The sequence below is a fragment of the Taudactylus pleione genome, unplaced genomic scaffold, assembly GCF_031769625.1.
Source record: "Taudactylus pleione unplaced genomic scaffold, aTauple2 ptg002262l, whole genome shotgun sequence".
Lineage (NCBI taxonomy): Eukaryota > Metazoa > Chordata > Amphibia > Anura > Myobatrachidae > Taudactylus > Taudactylus pleione.
Window position 1 is genome coordinate 292,198 of NW_028286653.1, and position 23,483 is coordinate 315,680.

General features: G+C 44.3%; 1 protein-coding gene across 1 annotated transcript in view; it reads left to right on the plus strand.

Moving 5' to 3' along the window:
- LOC148431437 (protein zyg-11 homolog) overlaps positions 1–23,483 on the plus strand; it is a gene marked incomplete at its 3' end in the record, with an annotated part of 111,032 nt that overhangs the window by 37,173 nt on the left and 50,376 nt on the right. The window contains exons 6-8 of the mRNA XM_088466009.1: positions 7,921–7,985; positions 10,306–10,405; positions 21,096–21,146. Of these exons, the coding sequence (XP_088322135.1) occupies positions 7,921–7,985; positions 10,306–10,405; positions 21,096–21,146 (216 nt within the window). The remainder of the gene's footprint in view (positions 1–7,920; positions 7,986–10,305; positions 10,406–21,095; positions 21,147–23,483) is intronic.

The window sequence follows — 23,483 nt, forward strand, 5'->3', positions numbered from 1 at the left end:
TGTGTGGTGCCCATGGATCCTGTTCCAGCTATAACCCCAAGGTCAACCCTGTGGACCCTATGGACTTCGTAGAAACAGAGATAACAAAGGTAAGTTCTTACCATATCTCTTGTTATCATACGGCATAGGTGATCCATCTATAGGGGTCTCCTCTTACACAGCACTACACTGACCTGCATGGAGGTATAGTATATCATACGGCATAGGTGATCCATCTATAGGAGTCTCCTCTTACACAGCACTACACTGACCTGCATGGAGGTATAGTATATCATACGTCATAGGTGATCCGTCTATAGGGGTCTCCTCTTACACAGCACTACACTGACCTGCATGGGGGTACAGTATATCATACGGCATAGGTGATCCGTCTATAGGGGTCTCCTCTTACACAGCACTACACTGACCTGCATGGGGGTATAGTATATCATACGGCATAGGTGATCCATCTATAGGGGTCACCTCTTACACAGCACTACACTGACTTGCATGGGGGTATAGTATATCATACAGCATAGGTGATCCATCTATAGGGGTCACCTCTTACACAGCACTACACTGACTTGCATGGGGGTATAGTATATCATACAGCATAGGTGATCCGTCTATAGGGGTCTCCTCTTACACAGCACTACACTGACCTGCATGGAGGTATAGTATATCATACGGCATAGGTGATCCGTCTATAGGGGTCTCCTCTTACACAGCACTAAACTGACCTGCATGGAGATATAGTATATCATACGGCATAGGTGATCCATCTATAGGGTTCTCCTCTTACACAGCACTACACTGACCTGCATGGAGGTATAGTATATCATACGGCATAGGTGATCCATCTATAGGGGTCTCCTCTTACACAGCACTACACTGACCTGCATGGAGGTATAGTATATCATACGGCATAGGTGATCCGTCTATAGGGGTCTCCTCTTACACAGCACTACACTGACCTGCATGGGGGTATACTATATCATACGGCATAGGTGATCCATCTATAGGGGTCACCTCTTACACAGCACTACACTGACCTGCATGGGGGTATAGTATATCATACGGCATAGGTGATCCATGTATAGGGGTCACCTCTTACACAGCACTAGACTGACCTGCATGGAGGTATAGTATATCATACGGCATAGGTGATCCATCTATAGGAGTCACCTCTTACCTCCACACAAGTCAGTGTAGTGCTGTGTATTATAATTATACATCCCCTGCCCATTCTACTTCACTAGACTTGAACCAAGAATTCCCTAGAAAAGTCTTCAGGCTACAACCCTCAATGTTCTGCTCTCAGGAGGCCACATGGAGGGCTAGACGTGGGTCACAGGTTGGACAGAACTGTTTTACATAAGGAGATCAACTACTAACAACCACATAACTCAAAGCTTTTTATTATATATTATGGGTACAGGTGAGGCCTAGCGTTCATCTCAACTCTGTACAGATGCTTTATTGGTACCAATCAGGCAAAGGTGCCGATTTTTGGAAGTTACAATGGGTCAGTGGATTACAATGAGGTTCCCGCCACACATACAGGCTAATACATGAGTCATAGGACAACAAGAACTGATTAAAGTTATATACAATCGATTGTGTGATTCCATTCTAAAGCCTAGATCGTGTCTTAGTCCGATCAGTAATGTCTGTCTTAGTGATAATATGTAACTTTCTACCTCAGGGTCCATAGGGGGTCCACAAGGTTGACCTTGGATTATAGCTGGATCTGGATCCACAGGCACCACGCAGTTAAAAGCTTTAGCTCCCAGGATGCACTGGGTCCATCCTCCTCTATACCCCGCCCCCGAGCCACAGGCACCTCAGTTTAAGTTGGTTCCCGGCCAGAGTCGGGTCACTGTTTGTGGGGGCTGGGGAGGGGGGCTGATTAGCAGCCCCTAAGCTACATTTTATTTTTATGAGTTTTTAGTTTAATTTACTCTTAAACTCTTCAGAGCAGGCCGCGTCGGACTGTCCATTGGACGTTCAAGCTGACGTTCCATCACCCCGCTGACTCCGCAACGCCAGTACAGATCTGGGGATCTCGGCAGGACCCCCAGAGTCTGTGCTAGCCGGACTCTGCGGGCTCCCCGGACTGCTGACAGATCTACGGGGACAGGTAAGGTCGTGGGTCACCGCTTGCAGTGATCCGCGTATATATGCAGTCTGTTGCCTCCAGTCTCTGGGGACAGACCGGAGGTGCTGGCAGTGGCGGCGGGCCCCCCCATACCCCGTTCGTCCACTAGACCACCAGAGAACTTTGCCGACTGTGGGAGCCGCCGTCCGGGCGTTAATAGCCAGCCAGGGGAGGCAGCCTTCCCTGTTTAGCAGCTCCTCCCCTCAGCTAAACGAGCCTTTCCGCTTGGGTCTGGCGTTGCTGAGCTGCTCTCCTACGGCCACACCCCGTCTGAGGTCTCCGGCGGCCAACTTTTTTCTTAGATGCAGCACAGATCTCACAGGCTTCGTGCGGACCGGTCCCCCTGTGTACCTCTCCCCTGCTGGGACAGTGTACCCTACACTATAGCCCTTCCAGACACTGAATCTGGGTAGGGTGATTGTAGTGACGAGGTGCAGTGAGTATTACTTCTGCAGTGTATGTGACTATTGCTAGTGCTGCCTGTCTGTGCCTTTATTTTTGATACTGTCAGTCTATAACTATCCCTTTCCTTCTCCTACGGCCCTGGCACTTGTGGGTTCCCCAGTTTGGCGCTCCCAGACATATATATATATATATATATATATATATATATTTTAATTTAATCAGCCATGTCTGATAAGAAGGTCGAGCACTCCGCGGCTCCCAATCTATTCTCCTGCAGGGCTTGGGAAGGAAGATTGCTCTCAGGATGGGGTATGTGTGAGGTGCTAGCAGTTGCCTGGTCCCTCAAACGCCCCAACTATGGGACAGGACCCTCCTTGGGCGGTGTTTTCTCAGGTTCTGGCCTCCATCACTTACCGCAAGGCGGTCCCGGCAGTTCTTCCCCATATGGGGTTACCCCAAACAGCCATCCTCCCCTCTCAGGGTATCCTGCAGTTATTGCAGTCTACTCCTAGGCCTCAGACTGTTGCTCCCTATCAGGGGTTACCGCTGTATATGCAGTCTCCTCCGGTGATACAACAGTCTGTCATTCCCTTCCAGGGACTTCCGAAATCTGGTCAGCCACCTTGGGTGGATGTGTTCCCTAGTTCAGTCCAGAGTTTGGTGGCCTCATCTTCGGCCTTTCAGACCATGCTACAGAGTGACAAGCCTCAGAAGGCATCTAAACGCCCTGTTATGTCATCCCAGCCTACGCAACTGTCAGACAAGGATGCATCTTCGGATGATGGGGAAATACCTGAGGGATCTGATTTGGATTTCCCTATTCGGGAGGTGGAACCTAAATCTTCTATTAATGTGCCGGCATTGGTAAGGGCGGTTCGATCCATTCTTGACATAGACGATGACGCTGCGGCCCCTAAGTTCAAATACCGAAATTTCAAACAGGCAAAAGTGACTTCTGCAGTTTTTTCTCTCTCTGACCAGCTGACAGACCACATGGCAGAGGCCTGACAGTCGCCTAATTAGAGGATTCAGCCGCAAAAATGTTTAGCTTCTAGTTATCCGTTTCCTGCTAGTCATTGCAAAAAGTGGGATTCCACAGACAGGAAGGTGGAGACTTGCTTGAAATCAATTTATTCTCTCTCGAGGGCTGTGGCCCGTCTGTCCATGGCTATCTCCTGGGTGGCTAAGGCCATTGAGAGCTGGGCCAATGTGCTGGAGGATACTTTCCCTGAGGAGGCTCCTGAGGCTCAGAGAGCTTTAGTGGGACAGATGAGAGATGCCGCCGCCTATATTGGTGAGGTGGCTTTGAATTCCAGTCTACTGACCTCCAGAGTCTCGGCCGCAGCCGTGTCTGCTCGCCGTTCTTTGTGGTTACGCTCCTGGAGGGTGGATGCTGATTCCAAAAAGGGACTGGAGTCCTTGCCCTTCAATGGAGAGATACTGTTTGGCCCAGACCTGGACAAAATTGTAGACACCCTAGGAAAGTTTGTCTGCTTTTCTGCCATCTGCACTGCGGCTTCAAAAGCTAGGACCTCTGCATTTCGGTCCTTTTGTTCTCAGGGGAAGTCCAAAGGTCAATCGGCAGCCAAGTCAACCCCTAAGCCTAAGAATCAAGCTTGGAGCGCTAGACACCCTACTTCCAAGCCGCAGGATAAACCCTCAGCCTGATGGGACGGGCCTCCCTCTGGGGGATCCCAGAGTGGGAGGCCGACTTCTTCAATTTGCCCAGTGCTGGTGCAATACCACCACGGATGCTTGGTACAAGAAGTGGTCTCTCGGGGTACATTTTCTCCTTTCATCACAGACCTGCCCACCAGTTTTTCTGCACAAGTCCTCCTCTTGATAAAACCAAGGCCTTGCAGATTCGGGGAGCCATAGAGTCTTTGCTGAAAGCAGGGGACATTGATCCAGTTCCGTTTTCTCAGCGCGGGACTGGTTACTACTCTACTCAATGGTTCTAATCAGCCTATCCTCAACCTAAAGTCTCTGAACAAGTTCCTCAGAGTGCCCAAATTCAGGATGGAAACTTTGCGTTCCATCGTTCTGGCTATGGAACCTAGGGACTACATGGTGTCACTGGACATTCAGGACGCCTACTTTCATGTTTCCATAGCGCCTTCCCACCAGCGGTATCTGCGGTTTGCTATACTGCAGCAACACTTCCAGTTTCAGGCGCTGCCCTTAGGTGTCTCCACGGCTCCAAGGGTATTCACCAAAATTATGGCTGTCATGGCTGCCCATCTACAGAGCCAGGGTATACGGCTTCTACCATATCTCGACGACCTCCTATTGCAGGCGGGCTCTCCGGAAGTACTTCTACGTCATCTGCACCTGACGATCGCTTGTCTGCAAGTGCACGGGTGGCTGATAAATTGGAAGAAGTCCTCCCTAATTCCCTCACAGAGGATGGTTCATTTGGGAGCCCTTCTGGATTCTCATCAGCAGAGGATCTTTCTAACCCCAGAAAAGATCTCCCTGCAAATGCGGGTGCGCAGTTAGTTGCCGGGTGTTGGTTCACTTGGCAATACGGGTTCTAGGGTCCATAGTATCCGCATTCGACTTAGTAGAATATGCCCAGTTCCATTCCAGGCCCATGCAGGGGCTGATTCTATCCAAATAGAATGGGTTACCACACCGGATCAGGACTCAGAAGCTGGTGCTGTCTCCGGATGTGCGCCTGTCTCTCTCTTGGTGGCTTCAGACATCTCATCTCACCAGGGTTCGACCATTTTGGATCCAGGACTGGGTTCTTCTCACAACAGATGCCATTGTCCAGGGTTGGGGTGCAGTGACAGGTCCACATTTACTCCAGGGCCGTTGGACAGCATAAGAAGCGGTTCTCCCAATCAACATTCTTGAACTTCGGGCCGTGTACAGGGCCTTCCATTTGTCAAGTCCCGTTCTTCAAGGAAAAGCCGTGCAGGTTCAGTCTGACAACGCCATCGCGGTGGCGTGCATCAACCATCAAGGGGGCACTTTTAGTTGGGCTGCGATGACAGAGGTGTCACGCATCCTGTCTTGGGCAGAGTGCCACCTTCCGGCCATTTCAGCAGTGTTCATTCCAGGAGTCCTCAATAGGGAGGCGGACTTCCTCAGCCATCACGACGTGCATCCCGGGGAATGGTCTCTTCACCAAGAGGTGAACTCCTAGTGGACAAATGGGGCCTCCCAGAGGTGGACCTCATGGCCTCCCGTTGCAATCACAAGTTGCCAGTGTGCGGGTCCAGCACAAAAGATGCTGACATAAGCTTGGTCAGTGAAGTGGACCTTCCAGTTTGCATATCTGTTCCCTCCGGTATTCCTGCTTCCTCGAGTTCTTCGGAAATTCAAGCTGGACGGCAGCGCGGTTCTGCTGCTGGCTCCGGCTTGGCCCAGACGTCCTTGGTACTCTGATCTTCGGAGTCTTTCCATCGACACTTTGTTCCTACTTCCTCTACGTTCGGACCTGTTGTCTCAGGGTCCCTGCCTTTACCCGGGTCTGGGTTGTCTGTCTTTGACGGCGTGGCTCTTGAGACATCCATCTTAAGGTCCAGGGGCTTCTCTAGCACGGTCATCAGCACGAAGCTGCGGGCATGCAAGCCTGCCTCGGCCAGGATCTACCACAGAGTGTGGCATACCTATTTTCAGTGGTGTGGCATGAGAAATTATGATCCTCAAGTGTTTCATATTTCTAGGATTTTGGCATTCCTTCAGTCTGGTTTGGACCTCGGCCTACGCCTGGCCTCCTTAAAAGTCCATGTTTCTGCACGGTCTGTGTGGTTCCAGCGAAGGATAGCTCCGCTACCGGATATCCACACCTTTTTTCCAGGGTGCTCTCAGGATTCAGCCTCCCTTTGTTCCCCCAGTGGCTCCTTGGGATTTGGCGGTGGTTCTTCGGACCCTCCAGGGTCCAGTCGGTAGAACTCAAGTGGTTGACGACTAAGACTCTTTTTCTCCTGGCAATTGCTTCGGCCAGGAGGGTGTCAGAATTGGGGGTGCACTCCTGTTGTCCCCCTGTCTGATATTTCACCAGTACAGGGCGGTGCTTCGCACTCGTCGAGGTTTTCTACCTAAAAGTGGTTTCTAAATTCCATATTAATCAGGAAATTGTTGTACTGGCCTTTCAGTCACCAGACCTCTCGGCTGGTGAGGCCTCCTTGGATGTGGTCCGTGCTCTCAAAATTTATGTGGACCGGACTAGTTCCATTCGGAAGTCTGATTCCTTAAGGTGCCCACACACATAGCGATCTGCACACGATACCACGATGTGTGCGATTTCCCCTGAACTCTCCCCAGGCAGCTCCCCGGCAGTTCTACGCACGATTTGGAATAAAAAATGTCCAGTCTGACTTAAGATCTATCGTGCATCCAGTGCATTGTGTCCCAGATTGGCAACCTGCCCTACAGCATGGCAGATCTGAAGTTGTTATGTGCGACCAGCGGGGACGCGCATTGGCATCGTGAGTGGACACTCACGATTTGGGCATATTTATCACGATTTGTCGTCACGATTCGTCAAAATTGGCCAAATCATGTAAAATATCGCTGTGTGTGTGGGCAGCTTCATTCGTTCTCTTTGGGTTTCACAAGAGGGGATGACCAGCTAATAAACAAACTTTGGCTAGATGGCTTCGTATGGCTATTTCTGAGGCTTATACACACTCTACTCGGTCTGTGGGCCCCTCGTGGGCAGCTCGCCGTGGCGCCTCGGCTGTTCAGCTGTGTAAGGCGGCCACGTGGTCTTCCATCCAGACCATTCTGAGGTTCTATGCTTTTGACACCTTCGCCTCTCAGGATGCTTCCTTTGGGCACCGGATTCTCCTCTCAGCGCAGGAGCGTCCCCGCCCTTAATTGGACTGCTTTGGGACATCCCCAAGGGCAACACTATGGACCCTGAAGAAGTAAATGAGAGATATGGTAAGAACTTACATTTGTTATCTCTCTTTCTTCGAAGTCCATAGGGTCCACAGGGCGCCCGCCCTGACGCACCTGGCTTCTTATGGGCTGTGTTGCTGGTCACCGGTTTTCCGTCTCCCTTTCTGTGGTTATGGTTCTTGTGTGTTCCAGTCTTCCTTCTCTCTGTTCCTCCTCCAGCCTTGGCTACTTACCAACTGAGGTGCCTGTGGCTTGGGGGCGGGGTATAAAGGAGGATGGACCCAGTGCATCCTGGGAGCTAAAGCTTTAACTGCGTGGTGCCTGTGGATCCAGATCCAGCTATACCCCAAGGTCAACCCTGTAAACCCCATGGACTTCGAAGAGAGATAACAAGGATAAGTTCTTACCATATCTCTCATTTTCACACCTATGATCTGCGCGATCATACCCGGCTTTCCGTCGCTGATATTAGTATAGATGGCTGAGACACTGCAGACTGTACTGAACCTGTCACTTTATTTTAGTTGCAGAAGAACTGTCTCCTGTCCCTCTGCAGTGATAGAATCTTACAAGATGTCCCATTTAACAGGTATGTGCTCATACATTTGATGTTACATTACACTGGGGCCTATGTAACGAGTGATGTGAATTGGCCCCAGTAACGATCATTTCTTATCTCCGCACATCACAGTTGTGATAGATTATTATAAGTGTGTATATAACAAAAACCTCTGATCAGAATGTGTCCCAGTGAAGAGATTTGTAGTAGAGTGATCACTATGACCCCTTACTGCTGACGCATGTTACCTCGGACGGGGTGGGCCATCAGGGATGCATTCTCCAGTGATGCTGTAGCCCGTAGGCTTCAGTGACTAATGCTATGTGAAGATGCCATTCATTAGCTATTAGCGACAAGCTTTTTAAAGCTTGGAACATTGTTTCCGACCGCAGTCCTCCTTAATTATGGCAACTGCAGTTTGCAGTGTTCATTTAGGATACTTGCACCATGTAGAAATTGCTGATCTGCACGGTCATAGTATTAATAAACCGACCCCTAGTGAGGCTGCAGTAACCTGCTTATATAATTAATGCTAGTGCGTTCCAGTTTCCCTGCAGTGCCAGTGCTCCAGCCTCGGGTGGCCCTGACATCTCTGTAGCAATGACGGTGCTCCAGCCTCGGGTGGCCCTGACATCTCTGTAGCAATGACGGCGCTCCAGCCTTGGTTGGCCCTGACATCTATAGCAGTGACTGTGCTCCAGCCTCGGGTGGCCCTGACATCTCTGTAGCGGGGACTGTGCTCCAGCCTCGGGTGGCACTGACATCTCTGTAGCGGGGACTGTGCTCCAGCCTCGGGTGGCCCTGACATCTCTGTAGCGGGGACTGTGCTCCAGCCTCGGGTGGCCCTGACATCTCTGTAGCAATGACTGTGCTCCAGCCTCGGGTGCCCTGACATCTCTGTAGCAATGCCGGTGCTCCAGCCTCGGGTGGCCCTGACATCTCTAGCAATGACTGTGCTCCAGCCTCGGGTGGCCCTGACATCTCTGTAGCAGTGACTGTGCTCCAGCCTCGGGTGGCCCTGACATCTCTGTAGCAGTGACTGTGCTCCAGCCTCGGGTGTCCCTGACATCTCTGTAGCAATGCCGGTGCTCCAGCCTCGGGTGGCCCTGACATCTCTGTAGCAATGCCGGTGCTCCAGCCTCGGGTGGCCCTGACATCTCTGTAGCAGTGACTGTGCTCCAGCCTCGGGTGGCCCTGACATCTCTGTAGCAGTGACGGTGCTCCAGCCTCGGGTGGCCCTGACATCTCTGTAGCAATGACGGTGCTCCAGCCTCGGGTGGCCCTGACATCTCTGTAGCAATGACGGTGCTCCAGCCTCGGGTGGCCCTGACATCTCTGTAGCAATGACTGTGCTCCAGCCTCGGGTGGCCCTGACATCTCTGTAGCAATGACTGTGCTCCAGCCTCGGGTGGCCCTGACATCTCTGTAGCAATGAAGGTGCTCCAGCCTCGGGTGGCCCTGACATCTCTGTAGCAATGACGGTGCTCCAGCCTCGGGTGGCCCTGACATCTCTGTAGCAATGACTGTGCTCCAGCCTCGGGTGGCCCTGACATCTCTGTAGCAATGACGGTGCTCCAGCCTCGGGTGGCCCTGACATCTCTAGCAATGACGGTGCTCCAGCCTCGGGTGTCCCTGACATCTCTGTAGCAGTGACTGTGCTCCAGCCTCGGGTGGCCCCGACATCTCTGTAGCAATGACGGTGCTCCAGCCTCGGGTGGCCCTGACATCTCTGTAGCAGTGATGGTGCTCCAGCCTTGGTTGGCCCTGACATCTCTGCAGTGACTGTGCTCCAGCCTAGGGTGGCCCTGACATCTCTGTAGCAATGACGGTGCTCCAGCCTTGGTTGGCCCTGACATCTATAGCAATGACTGTGCTCCAGCCTCGGGTGGCCCTGACATCTCTGTAGCAATGACTGTGCTCCAGCCTTGGTTGGCCCTGACATCTCTTGCAATGACGGTGCTCCAGCCTCGGGTGGCCCTGACATCTCTGTAGCAATGACGGTGCTCCAGCCTCGGGTGGCCCTGACATCTCTGTAGCAATGACGGCGTTCCAGCCTTGGTTGGCCCTGACATCTATAGCAGTGACTGTGCTCCAGCCTCGGGTGGCCCTGACATCTCTGTAGCGGGGACTGTGCTCCAGCCTCGGGTGGCCCTGACATCTCTATAGCAATGACGGTGCTCCAGCCTCGGGTGGCCCTGACATCTCTATAGCAATGACGGTGCTCCAGCCTCGGGTGGCCCTGACATCTCTATAGCAATGACTGTGCTCCAGCCTCGGGTGGCCCTGACATCTCTAGCAATGCCGGTGAGACCTGCACTGTGCAGAGTGACATAATACGCTTTCTCCGCAGGTTTGATGCTGCAAAGCTTGTGATGCAGTGGTTGTGTAACCATGAAGACCAGAACATGCAGAGGATGGCGGTTGCCATAATCTCTATCCTCGCTGCAAAGGTTTGTATTGCTCTGTCAGTATTATAATCCTTAGTTTTACTTTGAATGTCGCTATTTACATACTACACCCTGTCTGTGGAGCAAACACACTTATGCGCACGTCTTGTGTTCTCATTGTCCCCTGGGGGGCGCTGCAGATTTTTGTAGTTTACCACATGCGTGATATGTTTGCTGAGGATGGAAAATGAGGGATAAATAATTTGGACAAACGATAGAACATCGGGCGTCTGCTCCTAAAATGCTTCTCCGTACACTAAATTGTAATAGTCACTGAGCATTTACACCAGGCACTGTCAGCTACCGATGTGCCATGTACACCTATCCTCATATCACACCAGATAAGACTGATTAGCGCACACAACTTTGTGATTTAGCCGTGCCAAAACAATAATCGCAAGTAAGTAGTACACTATAAACGAATGAAGACGCAAAATTGAGGAAAAAGTTTAACTCTAGAATAGAAAGACAAAAGCCAGGTCTGATGGGAGAGACCAGCGCCACACATCCATATCCTTAATCTGCGACTTTATAAACCGTGCCACACATCCATATCCTTAATCTGCGACTTTATAAACCGTGCCACACATCCATATCCTTAATCTGCGATTTTATAAACCGTGCCACACATCCTTATCCTTAATCTGCGACTTTATAAACTGTGCCACACATCCTTATCCTTAATCTGCGACTTTATAAACCATGCCACACATCCTTATCCTTAATCTGCGACTTTATAAACTGTGCCACACATCCTTATCCTTAATCTGCGACTTTATAAACTGTGCCACACATCATTATCCTTAATCTGCGACTTTATAAACCGTGCCACACATCATTATCCTTAATCTGCGACTTTATAAACCGTGCCACACATCCTTATCCTTAATCTGCGACTTTATAAACCGTGCCACACATCCTTATCCTTAATCTGCGACTTTATAAACTGTGCCACACATCCTTATCCTTAATCTGCGACTTTATAAACCGTGCCACACATCCTTATCCTTAATCTGCGACTTTATAAACTGTGCCACACATCCTTATCCTTAATCTGCGACTTTATAAACCGTGCCACACATCCTTATCCTTAATCTGCGACTTTATAAACTGTGCCACACATCCTTATCCTTAATCTGCGACTTTATAAACTGTGCCACACATCATTATCCTTAATCTGCGACTTTATAAACCGTGCCACACATCATTATCCTTAATCTGCGACTTTATAAACCGTGCCACACATCCTTATCCTTAATCTGCGACTTTATAAACCGTGCCACACATCCTTATCCTTAATCTGCGACTTTATAAACTGTGCCACACATCCTTATCCTTAATCTGCGACTTTATAAACTGTGCCACACATCCTTATCCTTAATCTGCGACTTTATAAACTGTGCCACACATCATTATCCTTAATCTGCGACTTTATAAACCGTGCCACACATCATTATCCTTAATCTGCGACTTTATAAACCGTGCCACACATCCTTATCCTTAATCTGCGACTTTATAAACCGTGCCACACATCCTTATCCTTAATCTGCGACTTTATAAACCGTGCCACACATCATTATCCTTAATCTGCGACTTTATAAACTGTGCCACACATCATTATCCTTAATCTGCGACTTTACAACATTGCCACATATCCTTATCCTTAATCTGCGACTTTATAAACCGTGCCACACATCATTATCCTTAATCCGCGACTTTATAAACTGTGCCCCACATCCTTATCCTTAATGTGCGACTTTATAAACTGTGCCACACATCATTATCCTTAATCTGCGACTTTACAACATTGCCACATATCCTTATCCTTAATGTGCGACTTTATAAACCATGCCACGCATCCTTATCCTTAATGTGCGACTTTATAAACTGTGCCACACATCATTATCCTTAATCTGTGACTTTATACCGATCCTATACTACAGTAACACTGATCCTTAGTACCTAGTACACTATAAGCAAAGTAAGACATTATACCGATCCTATACTACAGTAACTCTTATCCTTAGTACCTAGTACACTATAAGCATAGTAAGACTTTATACCGATCCTATACTACAGTAACACTGATCCTTAGTACCTAGTACACTATAAGCAAAGTAAGACTTTATACCGATCCTATACTACAGTAACACTGATCCTTAGTACCTAGTACACTATAAGCAAAGTAAGTCTTTATACCGACCTATACTACAGTAACTCTGATCCTTAGTACCTAGTACACTATAAGCAAAGTAAGACTTTATACCGATCCTATACTACAGTAACTCTGATCCTTAGTACCTAGTACACTATAAGCAAAGTAAGACTTTATACCGATCCTATACTACAGTAACACTGATCCTTTGTACCTAGTACACTATAAGCAAAGTAAGTCTTTATACCGACCTATACTACAGTAACTCTGATCCTTAGTACCTAGTACACTATAAGCAAAGTAAGACTTTATACCGATCCTATACTACAGTAACACTGATCCTTAGTACCTAGTACACTATAAGCAAAGTAAGACATTATACCAATCCTATACTACAGTAACTCTGATCCTTAGTACCTAGTACACTATAAGCATAGTAAGACTTTATACCGATCCTATACTACAGTAACAATGATCCTTAGTACCTAGTACACTATAAGCAAAGTAATACATTATACCGATCCTATACTACAGTAACACTGATCCTTAGTACCTAGTACACTATAAGCAAAGTAAGACATTATACCGATCCTATACTACAGTAACTCTGATCCTTAGTACCTAGTACACTATAAGCATAGTAAGACTTTATACCGATCTTATACTACAGTAACTCTGATCCTTAGTACCTAGTACACTATAAGCATAGTAAGACTTTATACCGATCCTATACTACAGTAACTCTGATCCTTAGTACCTAGTACACTATAAGCATAGTAAGACTTTATACCGATCCTATACTACAGTAACTCTGATCCTTAGTACCTAGTACACTATAAGCAAAGTAAGACTTTATACCGATCCTATACTACAGTAACTCTGATCCTTAGTACCTAGTACACTATAAGCAAAGTAAGACTTTATACCGATCCTATACTACAGTAACACTGATCCTTAGTACCTAGTACACTATAAGCATAGTAAGACATTATACCGATCCTATACTACAGTAACACTGATCCTTAGTACCTAGTACACTATAAGCAAAGTAAGACATTATACCGATCCTATACTACAGTAACTCTGATCCTTAGTACCTAGTACACTATAAGCAAAGTAAGACATTATACCGATCCTATACTACAGTAACAATGATCCTTAGTACCTAGTACACTATAAGCATAGTAAGACTTTATACCGATCCTATACTACAGTAACACTGAACCTTAGTACCTAGTACACTATAAGCAAAGTAAGACATTATACCGATCCTATACTACAGTAACACTGATCCTTAGTACCTAGTACACTATAAGCAAAGTAAGACATTATACCGATCCTATACTACAGTAACACTGATCCTTAGTACCTAGTACACTATAAGCAAAGTTAGACTTTATACCGATCCTATACTACAGTAACACTGATCCTTAGTACCTAATACACTATAAGCAAAGTAAGACTTTATACCGATCCTATACTACAGTAACACTGATCCTTAGTACCTAGTACACTATAAGCAAAGTAAGACATTATACCGATCCTATACTACAGTAACTCTGATCCTTAGTACCTAGTACACTATAAGCAAAGTAAGACATTTTACCGATCCTATACTATAGTAACTCTGATCCTTAGTACCTAGTACACTATAAGCAAAGTAAGACTTTATACCGATCCTATACTACAGTAACACTGATCCTTAGTACCTAGTACACTATAAGCATAGTAAGACATTATACCGATCCTATACTACAGTAACTCTGATCCTTAGTACCTAGTACACTATAAGCAAAGTAAGACTTTATACCGATCCTATACTACAGTAACTCTGATCCTTAGTACCTAGTACACTATAAGCAAAGTAAGACTTTATACCGATCCTATACTACAGTAACACTGATCCTTAGTACCTAGTACACTATAAGCATAGTAAGACATTATACCGATCCTATACTACAGTAACTCTGATCCTTAGTACCTAGTACACTATAAGCAAAGTAAGACATTATACCGATCCTATACTACAGTAACACTGATCCTTAGTACCTAGTACACTATAAGCATAGTAAGACTTTATACCGATCCTATACTACAGTAACACTGATCCTTAGTACCTAGTACACTATAAGCAAAGTAAGACTTTATACCGATCCTATACTACAGTAACACTGATCCTTAGTACATAGTACACTATAAGCAAAGTAATACATTATACCGATCCTATACTACAGTAACACTGATCCTTAGTACCTAGTACACTATAAGCAAAGTAAGACTTTATACCGATCCTATACTACAGTAACACTGATCCTTAGTACCTAGTACACTATAAGCAAAGTAAGACTTTATACCGATCCTATACTACAGTAACTCTGATCCTTAGTACATAGTACACTATAAGCAAAGTAAGACTTTATACCGATCCTATACTACAGTAACACTGATCCTTAGTACCTAGTACACTATAAGCATAGTAAGACTTTATACCGATCCTATACTACAGTAACACTGATCCTTAGTACCTAGTACACTATAAGCAAAGTAAGACTTTATACCGATCCTATACTACAGTAACACTGATCCTTAGTACATAGTACACTATAAGCAAAGTAATACATTATACCGATCCTATACTACAGTAACTCTGATCCTTAGTACCTAGTACACTATAAGCAAAATAAGACATTATACCGATCCTATACTATAGTAACACTGATCCTTAGTACCTAGTACACTATAAGCAAAGTAAGACTTTATACCGATCCTATACTACAGTAACTCTGATCCTTAGTACCTAGTACACTATAAGCAAAATAAGACATTATACCGATCCTATACTACAGTAACACTGATCCTTAGTACATAGTACACTATAAGCAAAGTAAGACTTTATACCGATCCTATACTACAGTAACACTGATCCTTAGTACCTAGTACACTATAAGCAAAGTAAGACTTTATACCGATACTATAATACAGTAACTCTGATCCTTAGTACCTAATACACTATAAGCAAAGTAAGACTTTATACCGATCCTATACTACAGTAACACTGATCCTTAGTACCTAGTACACTATAAGCAAAGTAAGACATTATACCGATCCTATACTACAGTAACACTGATCCTTAGTACCTAGTACACTATAAGCAAAATAAGACATTATACCGATCCTATACTATAGTAACTCTGATCCTTAGTACCTAGTACACTATAAGCAAAGTAAGACATTATACCGATCCTATACTACAGTAACACTGATCCTTAGTACCTAGTACACTATAAGCAAAGTAATACATTATACCGATCCTATACTACAGTAACACTGATCCTTAGTACCTAGTACACTATAAGCATAGTAAGACATTATACCGATCCTATACTACAGTAACACTGATCCTTAGTACATAGTACACTATAAGCAAAGTAAGACTTTATACCGATCCTATACTACAGTAACTCTGATCCTTAGTACCTAGTACACTATAAGCAAAGTAAGACATTATACCGATCCTATACTACAGTAACACTGATCCTTAGTACCTAGTACACTATAAGCATAGTAAGACTTTATACCGATCCTATACTACAGTAACACTGATCCTTAGTACCTAGTACACTATAAGCAAAGTAAGACTTTATACCGATCCTATACTACAGTAACACTGATCCTTAGTACATAGTACACTATAAGCAAAGTAATACATTATACCGATCCTATACTACAGTAACACTGATCCTTAGTACCTAGTACACTATAAGCAAAGTAAGACTTTATACCGATCCTATACTACAGTAACACTGATCCTTAGTACCTAGTACACTATAAGCAAAGTAAGACTTTATACCGATCCTATACTACAGTAACTCTGATCCTTAGTACATAGTACACTATAAGCAAAGTAAGACTTTATACCGATCCTATACTACAGTAACACTGATCCTTAGTACCTAGTACACTATAAGCATAGTAAGACTTTATACCGATCCTATACTACAGTAACACTGATCCTTAGTACCTAGTACACTATAAGCAAAGTAAGACTTTATACCGATCCTATACTACAGTAACACTGATCCTTAGTACATAGTACACTATAAGCAAAGTAATACATTATACCGATCCTATACTACAGTAACTCTGATCCTTAGTACCTAGTACACTATAAGCAAAATAAGACATTATACCGATCCTATACTATAGTAACACTGATCCTTAGTACCTAGTACACTATAAGCAAAGTAAGACTTTATACCGATCCTATACTACAGTAACTCTGATCCTTAGTACCTAGTACACTATAAGCAAAATAAGACATTATACCGATCCTATACTACAGTAACACTGATCCTTAGTACATAGTACACTATAAGCAAAGTAAGACTTTATACCGATCCTATACTACAGTAACACTGATCCTTAGTACCTAGTACACTATAAGCAAAGTAAGACTTTATACCGATACTATAATACAGTAACTCTGATCCTTAGTACCTAATACACTATAAGCAAAGTAAGACTTTATACCGATCCTATACTACAGTAACACTGATCCTTAGTACCTAGTACACTATAAGCAAAGTAAGACATTATACCGATCCTATACTACAGTAACACTGATCCTTAGTACCTAGTACACTATAAGCAAAATAAGACATTATACCGATCCTATACTATAGTAACTCTGATCCTTAGTACCTAGTACACTATAAGCAAAGTAAGACATTATACCGATCCTATACTACAGTAACACTGATCCTTAGTACCTAGTACACTATAAGCAAAGTAATACATTATACCGATCCTATACTACAGTAACACTGATCCTTAGTACCTAGTACACTATAAGCATAGTAAGACATTATACCGATCCTATACTACAGTAACACTGATCCTTAGTACATAGTACACTATAAGCAAAGTAAGACTTTATACCGATCCTATACTACAGTAACTCTGATCCTTAGTACCTAGTACACTATAAGCAAAGTAAGACATTATACCGATCCTATACTACAGTAACACTGATCCTTAGTACCTAGTACACTATAAGCAAAGTAAGACATTATACCGATCCTATACTACAGTAACACTGATCCTTAGTACCTAGTACACTATAAGCAAAGTAAGACATTATACCGATCCTATACTACAGTAACACTGATCCTTAGTACCTAGTACACTATAAGCAAAGTAAGACTTTATACCGATCCTATACTACAGTAACACTGATCCTTAGTACCTAGTACACTATAAGCAAAGTAAGACATTATAGCGATCCTATACTACAGTAACACTGATCCTTAGTACCTAGTACACTATAAGCAAAGTAAGACATTATACCGATCCTATACTACAGTAACACTGATCCTTAGTACATAGTACACTATAAGCAAAGTAAGACTTTATACCGATCCTATACTACAGTAACACTGATCCTTAGTACCTAGTACACTATAAGCAAAGTAAGACATTATACCGATCCTATACTACAGTAACACTGATCCTTAGTACATAGTACACTATAAGCAAAGTAAGACTTTATACCGATCCTATACTACAGTAACTCTGATCCTTAGTACCTAGTACACTTTAAGCAAAGTAAGACTTTATACCGATCCTATACTACAGTAACACTGATCCTTAGTACCTAGTACACTATAAGCAAAGTAAGACATTATACCGATCCTATACTACAGTAACACTGATCCTTAGTACCTAGTACACTATAAGCAAAGTAATACTTTATACCGATCCTATACTACAGTAACACTGATCCTTAGTACCTAGTACACTATAAGCAAAGTAAGACATTATACCGATCCTATACTACAGTAACTCTGATCCTTAGTACCTAGTACACTATAAGCAAAGTAAGACATTATACCGATCCTATACTACAGTAACACTGATCCTTAGTACCTAGTACACTATAAGCAAAGTAAGACTTTATACCGATCCTATACTACAGTAACAATGATCCTTAGTACCTAGTACACTATAAGCAAAGTAAGACTTTATACCGATCCTATACTACAGTAACACTGATACTTAGTACCTAGTACACTATAAGCAAAGTAAGACATTATACCGATCCTATACTACAGTAACTCTGATCCTTAGTACCTAGTACACTATAAGCAAAGTAAGACATTATACCGATCCTATACTACAGTAACACTGATCCTTAGTACCTAGTACACTATAAGCATAGTAAGACTTTATACCGATCCTATACTACAGTAACACTGATCCTTAGTACCTAGTACACTATAAGCAAAGTAAGACATTATACCGATCCTATACTACAGTAACACTGATCCTTAGTACCTAGTACACTATAAGCAAAGTAAGACTTTATACCGATCCTATACTACAGTAACACTGATCCTTAGTACCTAGTACACTATAAGCAAAGTAAGACTTTATACCGATCCTATACTACAGTAACTCTGATCCTTAGTACCTAGTACACTATAAGCAAAGTAATACATTATACCGATCCTATACTACAGTAACTCTGATCCTTAGTACCTTGTACACTATAAGCAAAGTAAGACTTTATACCGATCCTATACTACAGTAACACTGATCCTTAGTACCTAGTACACTATAAGCAAAGTAAGACTTTATACCGATCCTATACTACAGTAACACTGATCCTTAGTACCTAGTACACTATAAGCAAAGTAAGACTTTATACCGATCCTATACTACAGTATCACTGATCCTTAGTACATAGTACACTATAAGCAAAGTAAGACTTTATACCGATCCTATACTACAGTAACACTGATCCTTAGTACCTAGTACACTATAAGCAAAGTAAGACTTTATACCGATCCTATACTACAGTAACACTGATCCTTAGTACCTAATACACTATAAGCAAAGTAAGACTTTATACCGATCCTATACTACAGTAACACTGATCCTTAGTACCTAATACACTATAAGCAAAGTAAGACATTATACCGATCCTATACTACAGTAACACTGATCCTTAGTACCTAGTACACTATAAGCAAATTAAGACTTTATACCGATCCTATACTACAGTAACACAGATCCTTAGTACCTAGTACACTATAAGCAAAGTAAGACTTTATACCGATCCTATACTACAGTAACTCTGATCCTTAGTACCTAGTACACTATAAGCAAAGTAAGACATTATACCGATCCTATACTACAGTAACACTGATCCTTAGTACCTAGTACACTATAAGCAAAGTAATACATTATACCGATCCTATACTACAGTAACACTGATCCTTAGTACCTAGTACACTATAAGCAAAGTAAGACTTTATACCGATCCTATACTACAGTAACACTGATCCTTAGTACCTAGTACACTATAAGCAAAGTAAGACATTATACCGATCCTATACTACAGTAACACTGATCCTTAGTACCTAGTACACTATAAGCATAGTAAGACATTATACCGATCCTATACTACAGTAACTCTGATCCTTAGTACATAGTACACTATAAGCAAAGTAAGACTTTATACCGATCCTATACTACAGTAACTCTGATCCTTAGTACCTAGTACACTATAAGCAAAGTAAGACTTTATACCGATCCTATACTACAGTAACTCTGATCCTTAGTACCTAGTACACTTTAAGCATAGTAAGACTTTATACCGATCCTATACTACAGTAACTCTGATCCTTAGTACCTAGTACACTATAAGCATAGTAAGACTTTATACCGATCCTATACTACAGTAACTCTGATCCTTAGTACCTAGTACACTATAAGCAAAGTAAGACTTTATACCGATCCTATACTACAGTAACTCTGATCCTTAGTACCTAGTACACTATAAGCAAAGTAATACATTATACCGATCCTATAATACAGTAACACTGATCCTTAGTACCTAGTACACTATAAGCAAAATAAGACATTATACCGATCCTATACTATAGTAACACTGATCCTTAGTACCTAGTACACTATAAGCAAAGTAAGACTTTATACGATCCTATACTACAGTAACACTGATCCTTAGTACCTAGTACACTATAAGCAAAGTAAGACTTTATACCGATCCTATACTACAGTAACTCTGATCCTTAGTACATAGTACACTATAAGCAAAGTAAGACTTTATACCGATCCTATACTACAGTAACACTGATCCTTAGTACCTAGTACACTATAAGCAAAGTAAGACTTTATACCGATCCTATACTACAGTAACTCTGATCCTTAGTACATAGTACACTATAAGCAAAGTAAGAAAAAGTTTGTAGTCTGTAAAAAGGCAGAAGACGATTCTGATGGGAGTATCCTGCACCCTTCATCTGTATTCTTTATATGTGTCTTTATTCTAATTTTGTTTGCTATAGAAAGAATAATCCTTAGTACCGAGTACACTACATGCGAACTTAGATGCAAAATTAGGGAAAAACTTGGAATCCTGCCATATGGCGCAGAAAGGACGATTTCTGAGGACACACCTGTAGGACGTCCTAATTTATATCAAATAGATTGTAATATGTATCTATTTATTTTCAGTTGTCAACTGAACAGACGGCTCAGCTGGGGGCCGAACTCTTCATTGTCAGGGTATGTATCACCCCACACATCACCCTACACAGGGTATGTATCACCCCACACATCACCCTACACAGGGTATGTATCACCCCACACATCACCCTACACAGGGTATGTATCACCATACACATCACCCTACGCAGGGTATGTATCATCCTACACATCACCCTACACACCACCCTACACAGGGTATGTATCGCCCTACACATCACCCTACACAGGGTATGTATTACCCTACACATCACCCTACACAGGGTATGTATCACCCTACACATCACGCTACACATCACCCTACGCAGGGTATCTATCACACTACCCATCACCCCACACAGGGTATGTACCACCCTACACAGGGTATGTATCACACTACCCATCACCCCACACAGGGTATGTATCACACTACCCATCACCCCACACAGGGTATGTATCACCCTACGTACCACCCTACACAGGGTATGTATCACCCTACACACCACCCTTCACAGGGTATGTATCACCCTACACTTCACCCTACACAGGGTATGTATCACCCTACACTTCACCCTACACAGGGTATGTATCACCCTACACATCACCCTACACAGGGTATGTATCACCCTACGTACCACCCTACACAGGGTATGTATCACCCTACACTTCACCCTACACAGGGTATGTATCACCCTACACTTCACCCTACACAGGGTATGTATCACCCTACACTTCACCCTACACAGGGTATGTATCACCCTACACATCACCCTACACAGGGTATGTATCACCCTACGTACCACCCTACACAGGATATGTATCACCCTACATACCACCCTACACAGGGTATGTATCACCCTACACATCACCCTACACAGGGTATGTATCACCCTACACTTCACCCTACACAGGGTATGTATCACCCTACACTTCACCCTACACAGGGTATGTATCACCCTACACTTCACCCTACACAGGGTATGTATCACCCTACATACCACCCTACACAGGGTATGTATCACCCTACACATCACCCTACACAGGGTATGTATCACCCTACACATCACCCTATGCAGGGTATGTATCACACTACCCATCACCCCACACAGGGTAGGTATCACCCTACGTACCACCCTACACAGGGTATGTATCACCCTACACATCACCCTACACAGGGTATGTATCACTCTATGTACCACCCTACACAGGGTATGTATCACCCTACACATCACCCTACACAGGGTATGTATCACCCTACGTACCACCCTACACAGGATATGTATCACCCTACACTTTGCCCTACGCAGGGTATGTATCACCCTACACATCACTCTACACACCACCCTACACAGGGTATGTATTGCCCTACACATCACCCTACACAGGGTATGTATTACCCTACACATCACCCTACACAGGGTATGTATCACACTACACATCACCCTACACACCACCCTACACAGGGTATGTATCACCCTACACAGGGTATGTATCACCCTACACATCACGCTACACATCACCCTACGCAGGGTATCTATCACACTACCCATCACCCCACACAGGGTATGTATCACCCTACGTACCACCCTACACAGGGTATGTATCACACTACCCATCACCCCACACAGGGTATATATCACCCTACGTACCACCCTACACAGGGTATGTATCACCCTACACATCACCCTACACAGGGTATGTATCACCCTACACATCACCCTACACAGGGTATGTATCACCCTACACATCACCCTACACAGGGTATGTATCACCCTACACATCACCCTACACAGGGTATGTATCACCCTACGTACCACCCTACACAGGATATGTATCACCCTACACACCACCCTACACAGGGTATGTATCACCCTACTCTTCACCCTACACAGGGTATATATCACCCTACACATCACCCTACACAGGGTATGTATCACCCTTCATACCACCCTACACAGGGTATGTATCACCCTACACATCACCCTACACAGGGTATGTATCACCCTACACATCACGCTACGCAGGGTATGTATCACACTACCCATCACCCCACACAGGGTATGTATCACCCTACGTACCACCCTACACAGGGTATGTATCACTCTACGTACCACCCTACACAGGGTATGTATCACCCTACACATCACCCTACACAGGGTATGTATCACCCTACGTACCACCCTACACAGGATATGTATCACCCTACACATTACCCTACGCAGGGTATGTATCGCCCTACGTACCACCCTACACAGGGTATGTATCACCCTACACATCACCCTACACAGGGTATGTATCACCCTACACATCACCCTACACAGGGTATGTATCAACCTACGTACCACCCTACACAGGGTATGTATCACCCTACACATCACC